This window comes from Tarenaya hassleriana, unplaced genomic scaffold (assembly GCF_000463585.1).
Source record: "Tarenaya hassleriana unplaced genomic scaffold, ASM46358v1 Cleome2, whole genome shotgun sequence".
In the NCBI taxonomy this organism is placed as follows: Eukaryota; Viridiplantae; Streptophyta; class Magnoliopsida; order Brassicales; family Cleomaceae; genus Tarenaya; species Tarenaya hassleriana.
This window is the reverse complement of record NW_010965372.1, coordinates 6,840,907-6,854,665: the sequence shown is the minus strand read 5'-3', so window position 1 is coordinate 6,854,665 and position 13,759 is coordinate 6,840,907. Positions and strand designations below refer to the sequence as shown.

Sequence of the window (13,759 nt, the reverse complement as noted above, 5' to 3'; positions counted from 1 at the left end):
TGAGAGACGAGAAATTATTTATAATTTTTTTTTAAAAAGGACAAAACATGACGGAATTCCACATATCCACTTATTTGGTCTCCCTGATATCTAAAGTTCACTTGCAGGCTCGGCCATGGCCGTACCTCTCCTTCTTCCGAGCTATCCTGTGTCAGCATGGCCTTCACGCTCTCACCCCAGATCACACTCATGGCTTCCAGTTCGAACCGATCCCAAACCGGTTAATCTGTCCGCCACCAGAGCCCAACTGGAGGAGGAGGAGAACGTCGTGATCATTGGCGCCGGCATAGCCGGGCTCGCCACTGCCGTTTCTCTTCACCGGTAAGTTAGATTAGTTGGAACAACCGAACCAGTTTGGGAAATTGAACACGGGATTTGGAAATTGTAGGCTTGGTGTCCGGTCTGTGGTGCTGGAACAGTCGGAGTCGCTTCGAACCGGAGGAACATCGCTGACGCTTTTCAAGAACGGGTGGAGCGTTTTGGATGCCATTGGCGTCGGACCTGAACTCCGAACCCAATTCCTCGAGATCGAAGGGTACGGTTTCCTCTCCATCAGCTCAGATTATCCATTAGGATGACCCAATCACACATTTCTGTCAAAACCCACGAATGAGAAGCACCAAATGTGAGATAAAACAAACGAAAGGACTTACCTTTGTTGAGATTCAGCTGAGCAGGATGGTGGTGAAGACGGCAGATGGAAGAGAGCTTCGTTCTTTCAGATTCAAAGACGAAGATCAAAGGTAAATCCTGCTCTTTGTCTGCTTTCCGACCATTTACTTTGTCCCTTGTTCTTTACCCGTACTGTATATATCAGCCAAGAGGTCAGAGCTGTAGAGAGGAGAGTGCTGTTGGAGACACTTGCCAGCAAGCTGCCACCAGGCTCCATTAGGTTTTCCTCTAAGCTGGAAAGGATACAAAGCAATGAAAATGGCGACACTCTGCTCGAACTCCAAGATGGAAGCCTGTTCCTTGCAAAGGTTTGCTTCCATTCTTTCATACTTCCAACATAAAATACACTTTCTGGCAGATACAATGATATGTCTTTGCCACCAGATTGTCGTTGGTTGTGATGGAATCCGGTCTAAGGTGGCAAAGTGGATGGGATTCTCCGAGCCAAAGTATGCTGGGCATTGCGCTTTCCGTGGCCTCGGGTTCTATCCAGACGGACAGCCGTTCCAGCGGAAAGTGAATTACATCTATGGAAGAGGGCTCCGTGCTGGATACGTACCTGTCTCTACGACCAAAGTCTACTGGTTCATCTGCTTCAACAGCTCATCCCCAGGTAGATTTTCCAGGAAAAAAAAAAGAGAGATTAAATTTTCAAACTCATACACATCATCATAAAACTCTCTAGGCAATGTCTTAAAATGCAGGACCCAAGATTACAGATCCAGTGGTCCTAAAGAAACAAGCCAAAGAACTGCTTAGAACATGGCCTGAAGATCTGCAAAACCTCATCGATCTAACACCAGACGAAACAGTGAGCAGAACCCCTCTTGTAGACCGGTGGCTATGGCCGGGCATTGCTCCTCCGGCATCACGAGGACGAGTAGTTCTTGTCGGAGATGCTTGGCACCCGATGACTCCGAATCTAGGGCAAGGAGCTTGTTGTGCCTTGGAGGATTCAGTGGTTTTGGCAAGAAAGCTTGCCAGTGCAATTACAGGAGGGACTGAATCAATGGAAGAAGCAATGGGTTCATATGGGAACGAGAGATGGCCTCGGGCTTTTCCATTGACAGTACGTGCAAATCTAGTTGGAGCACTTCTGCAATGGGACAATCCTCTTGTGTGTTCTGTAAGAGACAATATTATCATACCTAAAGTGGTAAGGATCGGATCAATGTTGGAACACACTAACTTCGAGTGTGAGCCTCTCTACGATGCAGAAAGGTGAATTCCTATGCACTGATCCGCTGTATAGATCGATATATATATACACACACACACTCTTTAAATTATCAGTTTTTTTTTTTTTTCAAGTTTTCGTTCGAAATGAACGTGTTTTCACCAATAGGGGAAACGAAACTGTATTTCGTTAAACATATTATACATAAGAAACATACATCAATACATAAACTATGTATCATTTAAATATCTTGACGTTGCGTTGTCATCTCTATACTGATACATTTACCATATATACAGCGTTATAGATAAGATTATATATGTACAAGTTTTATGTGTAAATACTCTGACGTTACTTTCTGGGTGTTTGGATACATGAATAATTGTGTGGCTTTGTTTTTTTGTCAGTTTAGAATCTAGATGGGAAAGTTGGTTATGGGCCACACCTCCTTTATTGGGCCCCAAACTGGAAGGCCCATAAACTCAGGCCTAATGACAAACTTCCACCGCCTTCACAGAATCGAAATTCGAAGTCTGAGGGGTGTGAGAGGGGATGCTCTCCTGACGAGATCAGAGAATGAAAACCTAAATATATTTAATAAGGGTAGTTTTATAAAATTGTAAAATTATAGGGCTGTTTTTGTAAGTATTGTGGGTACCTGCGGGTACCCGACCTACTAAACTAAATTCCCGATCTCATACCGAAGCTGTGAATATTCTGGAATAACCCAAACTCGACCAGTAGATCTCGAATACCCGGTTTTTGGGTAATTATGGAGATGGGTCGAGTCGGATACCCGCGGTAGGGTATTTTTGTCCACGCTCTATCTAAAACCGATGTTTGGCTAAATGGAAACATCTTCTACACTGCATCAACCCAAAATACCTCAGCGCAAACATCTTCTATAGGTCTGCTAAGATTTCTTACACATACCCTGGCATCTACCTGCAGTTAAATGCGTATGGGTATGGATGAGGACAGAACGGATAAAGAAGACACAATGTAGCTTATGTTTAGGAACAGCAAACCTTAGGCTGTCCTACTGGCGAACCTGCCTTTCCTGCGTGCTCTTTGCACCTACAAGAACATGGTCCATTAGATCATACCAAGTATAAATCAAGAATCAAGTAAATATATTGATTTTAACTGTCATACTGAGTAGAAATCAAGATTGTTAGTTGGGAGCTGTTGTTGATGAGGAGGAGACTTTAAAGAATCTATGATATTCATTAGACCATATTTATGTGGGGAAGTTCCTGCTGCAACAAGTAAAAGCATATATCATTCTTGAGCTTGACAGAAAGAAATAATGAAAAGTTGGGGCCAATGCTCAAAAGGGGAGCCACAAGATACCAGAGCTATCCACCAAGACATTGTGTGAATGTTCTGGCAGCTGGTCCTTGGCTTTCTTCAAGAACAGGAGGAGTATTGGATCGACCCGGCTGTTCTTTGGGCGCAAACAGATATCCTCGATTTTTGCACACGTCACTTTTCCGACCAATGGGCCGCTTTTCCATGAAAGCAAGAACGAGCATTTACAAACTTCTTCTCCCTTCTCATTGTGGCCGTGTCTCGTCCTATCCACCTGCCAATGGTGAACTCTCATGAACTTACAGATACATTAGGAATTTTTTAAGCATGCAAACGGGTTTTAACACTTGAACTTTGTCTCATCAATGCTATATAAACTTGAGAGGGTTATTCCATAGTGGCAATGGTTCTTTATCCCCAAAATCAATACCCTTTTTCCCATCCAACCATACTTCATCAATATGATTCAACCAAAGAGAGATAAGATCAATATGTTTCATCTATCAACGATGACCATGAATGAATCAATTCATTGTCAAACCCAGTTTTGGATCCGACAACAGATTTGAAATGAGGTTTTCGGTTTTCTAACTAAATACTCAGCAGAAATGGCCACATACCTCAAACATCAACTTCCCAAAAATCCCCAAAATCTCGACAAAATCATACCAAACACATAATCAGCGAACAATGTAAAGTTACCTGAACGACGATTGCGTCGTAGAACTTGACTTCTTCCGCAGTGGAGTGGCACAAAGCGCATACCTCCGTCCCCTTCGCAACCGTCGGGCACTCCGAATCCTGCATCTGCTCGAAACTCGGCCGAAACCTTTCCGCGAACTGCCCGATCTCGACGGAGCTCGAGAAATGCTCCGACGCCGGGAAAACTTCGTCGTACTCGCTCGGGAATTCCTTGTACCGGACCACCAACACATCGTGCAAGAGGACGAGCTCAACGGAGTACCAAGCGCCGTCGAGCGCCGACCGGTACTCTATGTCCGGGCGATCATCATCGGCGAAACTCGCCGGCGCGCTGTTCTCCGTACCGGAGATCTCCATCTTTTTCTCTGTTCGTCGTCTTCGGCAAAGTGTAATATTCAACGGGCTATATAGGACGGTAGGGTCAGAAAGATTTTGAGTCTTGACCCGTCATTTTTTATTTATTTTAATATTTTAAATCTTATATATATATATATATATATATGTATTTATATCTATTTCCCTCCGCAAAAATTCTGACACCAGAAAATTTTAAATTAGCAATAACTTTCTGGTTCACATGTCGCCGTCGTCGTTCTCCATCGCAACGGCCGTATCTCCGGCGCCTCTCACCGGCCCTCTGCCATCGAAATCAAAGGTACTGCAAAACGCTCGTTTCCTTCTCCATGCGTGATTCTTCCTTGTCTCGTTGTTTGGTTGCCGAGAAAATTTCTAAGTAAAAGGAAATTGGATTAAAGCTTTCGGTACGTGTTAGCCGATTCACAATTCAATCTGGCGTCCGTCGTCGGCTTGTTCGATCTCTTGTGAAATTCCCGTAAAACCTAATTTGTATTATTGTGAGGTGCATTTGGTACTTCATGCTGCAAGGTCCGTGCAATAATGGTGAAAGGATCAGGTTTTTTTGGGATTTGTTTTGTTTGCCGTCCTCATTTTCTCATTCGGATTTCAGGCTGGTTTGTGTTCTTCATATTGGAAGAACAGTGATTGTGGTTTCGCCGACAAAAAGAGTATAAATGTTGTGAAGATTAGGCATCTCAAGCATCAAACTTGCTCAGTTTCTGGTAGGGAGAACACATCTGTGGAGAACATACCTTTTCCTGGTGATTACTTCGAGCTCCTTAACCAAGTAAGGTTTTGTATTTGTGGACATTTTCCTTTCGCTTTTTTAGGCATAGATCCAGTGAAGAGCAATCACTTTGTAAAGATGAATACTTGGACCCAAAATGGACCGATGATCCTTCTGTTCTGCAGTTTGCAGTTGCACACTATTAGAGAGCGTTTCACGTTTTTTTCACTGAATTGTTCATGCAAAAACATTTTCCCCCTGTTGAAAAAATAGCTCTAGCTCGTAAAATTGCTCACGAAGTGAATATATTAGGGAGTGATGTTTGTGCTTGGCCAACAAACAGGCGAAACAAGCAGTTGAATTGGCTATGAAGGACGAGAAACAGTTAATGGTAAGTTCTTGCGACAGCTTATTTAAGTCACTGAGGATAATCAATATGGAAAGCAAAATATTTGTTCTTGATCCACGAGCAATCTTTTACAGGAAATCGAGTTCCCTACAGCTGGTCTTGGGTCTGTGCCAGGTAATCTTCCATGTTGTGTTCTCTGCCGATTTAAGTTTCCCTTGCTTACCGTCTGTTTTTTTTTCACGTTACATTTGCCAGGAGATGGTGAAGGAGGTACTGAAATGACAGAAAGTATGAATTTGATACGTGAGTTCTGTGACCGCTTCATAACACCTGAAAAGGCTCGACGCACAAGGATTGTATGTATATATTGCTTATAAATATTCTGGTATTGATTTCACCATCTGATATAAATTTTTCTCAAAGACTCAAGCGCATAAATGTTTTCAGTTCTTCCCTGAGGCAAACGAAGTTAAATTCGCAAGGAATACAGTCTTTGGAGGAGCTTCCTTTAAGTTGGATTATTTGACAAAGCCCTCTCTTTTTGAGGACTTTGGTTTCTCTGAGAGGGTAAAAATGGCGGATAGAGTGAAACCAGAAGATGAGCTCTTCCTTGTAGGATACCCGTATTTTAATGTCAACGGTAAGTTCGTGAAAACACACATTGACGATATCTTGATGTGATTTCATTCCGTTGTTATTCTTCGTTATGAATTAGAGATGCTTGTGGTGGAAGAGCTTTACAAGGAAGCAGTCATGAACACGGATAGGAAACTAATCATCTTCAATGGAGAACTTGACCGCATAAGATCGGGATGTATCCTTTTTACTCATCGATCGATGAAAGACAAAACCTAACCCAATTTACATGCTTCTCCTCCTTCAAAACAAGGCTATTTTTTCCCCTCTCGTTTCTGCTTAAACCAACTAAAAGATTATCCGAAATTCTTTTACCCGAAACTGGCTGCATTGACGGAAACCCTATTCCCGAAGATGGAAACAGTGTATTACATCCACAATTTCAAGGGACAGAAAGGAGGCGTTCTTTTCAGGTCGGCCCTTTGCTTTTTCCCACCTTCTGTTTCTCCAGGGTCCAGATGAACGTGTTGTAATGAATGAAAATGCAATGCTGTGTTTTGTCTTGTGTTTGATGAAGGAGTTATCCTGGTCAGTGGCAAGTCCTGAGGAGAGTGAGAGACAGTTACATATGTGTTCATCGACAAGAAGTAATGCCTTCTCTCAAGGAGGTTGCTCTTGAGATTCTTCCTTCCGCTTGATATTCTGGTACTCTTTTATAAGTTAAATTATTCATGTCCTCTTTAGCAATTCTATAATCGATGGCAAATGCAAATAGATCAGCATCAAACCGGTTGTTTATCCGCGTTGCTCAATCCGGTTTAAATGAAACCGGTTATCTACCATGTGTCTGGATTTTGGTCGGTTAGTATCAATTTCAAGATTTATCACTTTCTGTTACGAAGGAAAAAACGCGTGATGTAGAGACAATGTTCTTTGGACTACCAAAAGACATAACCCACAATCTAATTGGAAATCAGATTTGGTTTTGTGATAATAAATACATTGGCTTTACATAAAAAAATATTAGTTTGTTAATATATTTTTATACCCTTTCACAAGCATAACAAAGGCGAAGGAAAAAAAAGGATAAGAAAATTTACCTATTAAAAAGAGGAAAAAAAAGGACACAAGCAATACACACGTGGCAATAATGATTTCACGTAGAAGAAGAAAGAAAGGCGTCGTTTTTTTCTTCGATCTCATGAGATGCGGTGTGTCATTATTACGGGCTTTTCCTCCATCCCTCTTTGACTATTTTATTCTTTTCCAGTTTCCAATCTCCTTTCGATTGGTTTGATTCCACGGGAACATAATCATAAACCTGAACGGAAATCTGAATCCCATGTGATGTAAGTTCTATTGCTTCTATCATTTTGCTATCATGGGTTTTTTTTTTTTCTTTCGCTTAATCAAATGATCTCTTCTTAGGAAAGGTGAACTTTTTGGTTCCGATTATCCAAAAATTTTTAATTTCTGTATCTGGGTTTCTTCTGATTCGTAATTTTTACCATGCTTTTACCGTGTTTTCCCCGGGAGAATCGTCGTGTTTAACTGTTTTGTGCTAATTTGGATTTCTACCCGTCGGTGAAAGTTCGTGTCGTCAAGCTTCAAAACTTTGACCGACTTGGGTGTTCTTTTTTTTCTCTCTTTACCGTCGACAAATCTGACTTTTCGTCCTTTGATCTGAAGAAGAAGAAGAAGAAGAAGAAGAAGAAGGAGAATCCTCTGATTGTGTAAGGTGAACTATTTATCTTACGATTGAAGAGGAAAGATCTTTGCTGCTGATCTTTTTCTCTTTGTTATTCTCAATCACACAGAGAAGTGTTGATTTTCTGGGTTTGATTCTGAAGCTATCCTTGTTTTTCTCTGTTATTTTCCTTATTATACAAGTATATCATGTACAAATCTGCTAAAAAAAGATCTCCTTCTTGACCTGAGAATCTCAAGCCGCAGCACTGTATATGCCAAGAACTGATCAAACGACTTCATTGCCAATATTATCAGGTTCTGAACAGTATAAAAAGATGGGATCTTTCAAGGGTCATGCTCTGCCTGGTACACTGTTTCTTGTCGTTGGTGTGTGGCATATATGGAGTTCAGTGGTTCGATATATATCGAACCCTAGTTCTTTTCGTGTCCGAGTGTGGAACCCTGTTCCTGGATTCAATGGCAAGCTCAAGTACTTGGAGCTTTATGTTGTGGCCATTGGTGCATTCATTGACATGTGCATCGAGCTCTTGTACTCGACACATCTCAAGTTTTTCGTTAATGGTGTCTTGAATCCATCCCACATGAATGATTTCGAGCATTCGGGGATGCTTCTGATGTTCTTCATCTTCGGGGTTGTCTCTTTGGTCTCCGAGAAGACAAGGTACTTCACTTCATTGTCTTCTTCTGCTACTTAGTAACGGATATTTGGAATTATGTTCTGCTAAACTTAAGAGTATTATGATAGTGATTGAGGTGATGGTTTAAGATATCAAAGAAACAGGGATTGCTTATAGTTTCGAATCGCTGATGACTTAAATCGGGTGGGATCAAAATTCATGATAATTGAAGAGTTACAGGAGTTGTCTTTTAGGCAAGATTGGATTTTTTTTGTTAGTTCAGTGTGTGGCCAACCTAGTTATGTGTTTATCGGTCTAGAGCTGTTCTAGAACTTCCCATCACGATTTAAGCTATGCTACCCGAGTATGTTTCTGCAGGGACGGGTGTTAAAGCCTTGTCCTAACAGTCATGTTAAGCATTGATCTGCGTATGGGGATTGTAAAAAAGATAATGTTTACAGTTTCAGTTACTTTCCATTCTTTTTTGTTTCAGGTTACTTCCTCTCAAACAAGAAGCTCTATGTCTAATTGCTGCAACAGCATTCACAGCAGAGTACATCCTCTTCTTCTTCCACTCCACATCCCACAAAGGTCTAGAAGGTTACTACCATCTCCTCCTCGTCCTTCTCATTGGCCTCTGCGTCATATCATCCATGGCAGGATCCCTCTTCCCTACCAGCTTCCCTTTAGATCTCTGCAATGGCATTGCCATAACCCTTCAAGGGCTGTGGTTCTACCAGACAGCTTTCACCCTCTATGGCCCGATGATGCCCGACGGCTGCAGGCTCAATGGCAATGCCATCTCTTGCAGATCAACTGATTCCCAAGTCCGAGGTGAGTTTCTGGCTAATTTCCAGATGTTCTCTATGGTTCTGGGTGTTCTTGTTTGTGTTGTGGGTACTTATGTTTTTGCAGCTTCAAGATCTGTGTGTGTGAGTAAATGACAAGACATTAGGAACGGTAGACTGAGGGTTTCCTTTTTTGTCTTCTGATGTTCCTCTCTCTTTTGAGAAGAAAAGAAGAAAGAAAGAGAATCATCTTGTCTTCTTCTGATGTTTTCTTCAAAGAGTAAACAGTTAAAGAGGAGGCCATTCAAATTCTTTGGTTGATCTTTTGTTTGTTGGTCGAATACAAATGATGAATGCATGTTTATATTCTCAAACACGCAGAACTAGAAGTTAGAGGAGAGTTAAACGTTCAAAATTTGATAAATTGAATAAAAATGGATGAAAAATGTTTTTAAGCTCGTATTCATCACTATATATTAAAAAAAAGGTAAAAACATCAAAAAATCATAAGTGACATCAAATAAAATATAAGGCGACTTAGAGCACAAATAAACACATTTCAACATGGACTTGGCTCTTCCATGACTTCCCCTAGGAGGCCTTAGGGCTTTAACATCTGATGCAGCTTGAAGATCCTTCCAACAATAATGCTCAAGAGCCAACGCTTTGTAAAGTTTTCCCATGGCTCAACAATATATCCTTTTTTTTGAAGTGGTGGCTCCCAGTCTGAGCTTTTCTTCCATCCTTTAAAGGTACTTAAGCATACCACGACCTTCCGCACTCACCTTCGTCGCCTGCAGCCTCTTCTTCTTCGATCCTTTCAGCTGCTGCAACTTCTTGTTCATCTGCACAGAGCCGAGCTTTAGGGTTCAGGGAAAAGTCCTCAACTTTTCAAGGGTAACTCTATCGGAAGGAAAGAAAGAAACAAGCTTTAGGATGGGTTCTGTTAATACACAGCTCCAGGTCACAAACAATCCGGTCCATGGAAAAGCAACAAATTTTTAGATCACAAGCCAGGGAATTGGCTTACAAGAATTTCAACATTTTCCATATTAAATGAAATGATTTTAGTCGGTGATTATCCTCATGAGACATGGATATTGGCGGAAGGAAGGTAAGCATGTTACCTTCAGCCGGCGCTGGTCCTGAGCAACCTGTTTTGCTCGGGCTCTGATCTCATCTGGATCAATCTTGGATTGAGGACGTATCACAAAGTCCAACGGGGTTGCTTCTGGCCTTACTGTGACTTGCCTGGAGGATGAACTCTGTCCTGATGTCAGACCAGTTTTACGATTCCTGCATATCATCACAGAGTGTCGAATAGTGTTAACAAACTGAAAAAAAAAGTTTATAAAGCAATGACTTTGATGAACATCAAAATTTAGAAATTTCGTGATACCGAATATCCAAGTCAAAGTCACCATCTCTGGATTCCATAGCTGAAGCTTTGTTCACAGGCCTTCATGAACCCCCCAAAGAACAAGTACAGAAGCAATCCATTAGTATATGCATGTCAATGCTACGCAGTGAAAAGGGAAAAAAAAAAGTTCACAAGTTACTTCTTTGATGAAGGCCTTCTATAGGGAACCCTATCTTCGTCAACATTTCTCATGTCCTCAAACCTTGTACTCTTGTTAAAAATTGGACGTGACTGCAAAGCATGTAATAAGGAAGGATATTATGAGGATGCGATCCAATCAAGAAAATACATGTTACAGATATAAAAACCAGGATTAGAGCTAATGCTGAACATAGAGTAATGAAATGCTGTTTTTACCCATTTGTCAACCAAATCCTTTGCAAGTCTTCTGTTTGATGTAGTTTCTTCATCAGACTTCGATAAGAACATAATGACCTGCAAGAGATATAGAATAAAAATAAGCTATCTTAAGTTTGTTTCACAAGTACAGACTCCTGAGTCTGCACAAGGCAATAGTCCAACCTTTCCAAGCCCACTATTTTTCAATTGCTCCCTTCTGTCGTATTGGTCCAAGTCAATAGGAAACTGCATCATGTGGTCAGGATTTCAGTATTCATATCATATTAACAGGGAAGCCTGACCCAGCCAATACAAGTGAAAAGCTCTACAGAAGAAAGGGGGCCGTACATCAGTGAGAATCTTCAGAATAGCTGCACGGATGTTTATGTTTGGTAAGCTTCCATCTGGAAGCGGCTCAAGCCAATTCTTCAATAGAGTTAGAACTCCATGATCCAGGAATTCTGACTGAAGCTGTTTCCTAAATAAAGATAGATATATACAATTTAAAATACATATATATTGTTGCGAAGAAAAAGCTTATTTGACAAAAAAATGGTAGCAATAGCAACTTACTTGGCGAGAACCTCAGTAAGAAGTGGAAGTTTCTTAAGCTTGTTAACAGCAGGCTTCCCCTGTCTATTGAGATCTGCATCTTCTTCGGCAGTGAGCTCCAACTCCGCCATTACATTCTCAACCAAAAGCGCAATTTCTGCAGGGTTTTTCTCATTCTTCTTCTTTTTCTTCCCCACCTTGAAAAGTTGATTTATCTCATCATCCTCTTCACCCTCCTCTGCCTATTTAAAAACATCAAAGCAATTAGTGTCATCAACATATCCCCACAGAAATCAATCCGCCAGTGATAATCATAGACTTAACAATTTCACTTTCTTTTAGAAAGAATAATGAAAATAACACACAGACAAAGAATGCTAGCTTCAGGGACGAAAAGACAAAACAAGGATACTATTCATACCTCAGGGTAATGACTAGGTGAGTGGCCTCCATGGTCGTGTCCGTACCTCTCAGAAGGATCCAACCCACTATCGTCGATGAAATTATCATCATCCACAGTCCTAACACCTTCTTCATCAATCTATCATAACATGAAAATTATTCATGAGATGCAAAATTCATGAAAACCCCAAATAGGCCTAATCATCAACAGCTATACATTCTGAAACGAATGACTAAGGCATACCTCTGGGTTGTGGGCAATAGAATTCCACATCTCATCGATCTCTGCTGACTTCCTCTCACCACGGCTGGTGAATTTCATTTGCTTCTTCTCCTTCTTGCCACTACTACTGATCCATTCTTTCTCCTTCCTTTTCTTACCCACCTTGTCATCAAAATCTGAACCGCGTCCAGCAAACTCATCGCCATCGAAGTCCAAATCCTCATCAACCAATTCTGGAACATCCATGGTGCCTTGTCCACCAGACGTTTTCTTCACTAACCTTTTCCTGGGCTTGACCTTATCATTGTCGTAGACCGGAGTTTGTGACCCTTCGCCTGCATTCCATTCCCCAACGTCATCGGCCAAATTGTCGTCAAAGTCCTGAAGAGGTTCAGGGGTTGGCTCGCGATCATTATTGAAATCATCGTAGTCCATCAAAGGCTCTCCATCTTCATCACGAAACCTGAAAGGACAAACGATCAATTTGGCATGTAAGGTCAGAGATCAGCAGAACAGAAAGACCTGTAAATGAGAGTCCGGGATTCTCAATCTCGCACTCAGAACTCTTAATGAATTTCAAAAACGATCAATCCAATCCTAAAAACCCTAATAACCTAAAATTCAAGGATTAAAGATGGAACGGAGCTCAAAATTGCGTTTTTGCATGATCAAAATCCAGAAACCCTAGATTTGATCGAAGGGGGGAAGGGAACCCGAGATCTTCTTTTCGCGAACAAAAAAACAACAACGAAGAAGATATAGACGAACTTACGGATCGTCTTCGAAACCCATATCTACCCGATTTCTCAAACACGATCCGATCGACAAAATCTGGAAAACTGATGCTCGAGATGTAGAACAGGCAAGGAGAAGGAAAGAAGAAAGGGTGCGGCTCCTATGGCGGTACGAAGGGAAATTCAACGGTCCCGATTAGAGGTCGATTATCACTTCAGATCTTGCCACGTCATTAAGTAGTACCCTTTGTGTCTTTGACACAGCGTTTGGGTGTGCTTCAGGAAAGTCAACTCTCAGGTAAAAAAACCAACCTCGCTATTATCGTAAATCATTATATATATTATATATCGCGGTAAATAGATCATAGATCTTTGTTGGTTTTTCTCCCCTTTGTTAAACTATTTTTATTTATTCCCCTTATTTTCCTAAAGATGTCATTCTAGTGCCTAATTTCGTGAACGTTCACATATACCCAACGTATTTATCCTTGTTAAAGCCTCTGACTTTTTCAAAAAGGAGTGTAGTACGACAACAACCATCTAATGATAATTGCCTTGGTGCAAATCCAACACGGTTTTCCTATAATAATCCGCATATTTAACAAAATATTTTTTTTCTCTAACATTTTTCTCCATTGACTTATTTTGGGAAGAAGTTTGAATTTAAACAAAAACAGAAAATTTGGAAAGAGGTTTTCATTGCAAAATGATGACCTCAACAGCTTACGCCACATCATGATTTAATCTTTTTGGGTAAAAAAATGTGATTATGGGATAAGGTTTCTATTTTTAACCCAAACCCAATAACTTTGTTTTTATAATATTAAATGCCTTATTAAATAAATGAACCTATATATGCTTGCAGTTTTGTGTCTTAGCATCATATCTGTCCATTGCCACGAACATAAAATTTTAACTGGAATCTTTTCTAAATCTAACTCATTTATTTTCCAGTTTTGGGCCAATAGTTCTGACATTTCCACAGCTTGATAGGAATTTATAGCAAGGGGTAAACTGCTATTTTATGGATTTACGGGGTAAATAAATGACATTACGTAAAGCAGGTGGAGGAAATTGAGAAAACGAGAAAATAAAAGGGGGGG

The 13,759-nt window shown here is 40.8% G+C and overlaps 5 protein-coding genes across 15 annotated transcripts; 3 read left to right on the top strand and 2 right to left on the bottom strand.

Moving 5' to 3' along the window:
- The first annotated feature begins 53 nt into the window (after positions 1–53).
- LOC104812767 (FAD-dependent urate hydroxylase-like) lies at positions 54–2,430 on the top strand. 3 transcript variants are annotated; one of them, XM_010540102.2, is made up of 7 exons: positions 54–321; positions 389–535; positions 678–743; positions 818–980; positions 1,057–1,285; positions 1,377–1,893; positions 2,262–2,342. In XM_010540102.2, the coding sequence occupies exons 1-7, from the start codon at positions 116–118 to the stop codon at positions 2,266–2,268; spliced, it is 1,335 nt and encodes a 444-aa protein (XP_010538404.1). In that variant the 5' UTR covers positions 54–115; the 3' UTR covers positions 2,269–2,342. The 3 variants fall into 3 exon arrangements, with proteins under 3 accessions (XP_010538404.1, XP_010538403.1, XP_010538405.1); XM_010540101.2 differs by having other exon boundaries at positions 55–321; positions 2,257–2,430; XM_010540103.2 differs by lacking the exon at positions 54–321 and having other exon boundaries at positions 444–535; positions 670–743; positions 2,257–2,430.
- Positions 2,431–2,701: 271 nt separating this feature from the next.
- LOC104812766 (protein SAWADEE HOMEODOMAIN HOMOLOG 2) lies at positions 2,702–4,248 on the bottom strand. Of its 3 annotated transcripts, none has more exons than XM_010540097.2 (5): positions 3,863–4,248; positions 3,203–3,434; positions 3,005–3,108; positions 2,878–2,926; positions 2,702–2,794 (listed from the first exon to the last, which is right to left on the bottom strand). In XM_010540097.2, the coding sequence occupies exons 1-4, from the start codon at positions 4,217–4,219 to the stop codon at positions 2,879–2,881; spliced, it is 741 nt and encodes a 246-aa protein (XP_010538399.1). In that variant the 5' UTR covers positions 4,220–4,248; the 3' UTR covers positions 2,702–2,794; position 2,878. The 3 variants fall into 3 exon arrangements, with proteins under 3 accessions (XP_010538399.1, XP_010538400.1, XP_010538402.1); XM_010540098.2 differs by having other exon boundaries at positions 3,005–3,105; XM_010540100.2 differs by lacking the exon at positions 3,005–3,108.
- Positions 4,249–4,394: 146 nt separating this feature from the next.
- Positions 4,395–6,758, top strand: LOC104812764 (protein LOW PSII ACCUMULATION 3, chloroplastic). Of its 3 annotated transcripts, none has more exons than XM_010540095.1 (9): positions 4,395–4,517; positions 4,830–5,006; positions 5,290–5,337; positions 5,430–5,469; positions 5,551–5,651; positions 5,743–5,935; positions 6,029–6,109; positions 6,227–6,344; positions 6,449–6,758. In XM_010540095.1, exons 1-9 carry the CDS (start codon positions 4,440–4,442, stop codon positions 6,567–6,569), a joined length of 957 nt encoding a protein of 318 aa, XP_010538397.1. In that variant the 5' UTR covers positions 4,395–4,439; the 3' UTR covers positions 6,570–6,758. The 3 variants fall into 3 exon arrangements, with proteins under 3 accessions (XP_010538397.1, XP_010538398.1, XP_010538396.1); XM_010540096.1 differs by having other exon boundaries at positions 6,011–6,109; positions 6,286–6,344; XM_010540094.1 differs by having other exon boundaries at positions 6,011–6,109.
- Positions 6,759–7,063: 305 nt separating this feature from the next.
- Positions 7,064–9,327, top strand: LOC104812763 (transmembrane protein 45A). Of its 5 annotated transcripts, none has more exons than XM_010540091.1 (4): positions 7,064–7,220; positions 7,564–7,609; positions 7,876–8,242; positions 8,692–9,327. In XM_010540091.1, exons 3-4 carry the CDS (start codon positions 7,896–7,898, stop codon positions 9,140–9,142), a joined length of 798 nt encoding a protein of 265 aa, XP_010538393.1. In that variant the 5' UTR covers positions 7,064–7,220; positions 7,564–7,609; positions 7,876–7,895; the 3' UTR covers positions 9,143–9,327. The 5 variants fall into 5 exon arrangements, with proteins under 5 accessions (XP_010538393.1, XP_010538394.1, XP_010538392.1 ...); XM_010540092.2 differs by having other exon boundaries at positions 7,561–7,604; XM_010540090.1 differs by having other exon boundaries at positions 7,561–7,609.
- A 304-nt stretch (positions 9,328–9,631) lies between these two features.
- On the bottom strand, positions 9,632–12,813 carry LOC104812762 (protein IWS1 homolog 2-like). The gene is made up of 11 exons (XM_010540089.2): positions 12,695–12,813; positions 11,944–12,385; positions 11,719–11,838; positions 11,319–11,539; positions 11,094–11,223; positions 10,929–10,991; positions 10,764–10,841; positions 10,546–10,637; positions 10,386–10,445; positions 10,114–10,282; positions 9,632–9,831 (listed from the first exon to the last, which is right to left on the bottom strand). The coding sequence occupies exons 1-11, from the start codon at positions 12,712–12,714 to the stop codon at positions 9,733–9,735; spliced, it is 1,494 nt and encodes a 497-aa protein (XP_010538391.1). The 5' UTR covers positions 12,715–12,813; the 3' UTR covers positions 9,632–9,732.
- Between the last annotated feature and the right edge of the window lie 946 nt (positions 12,814–13,759).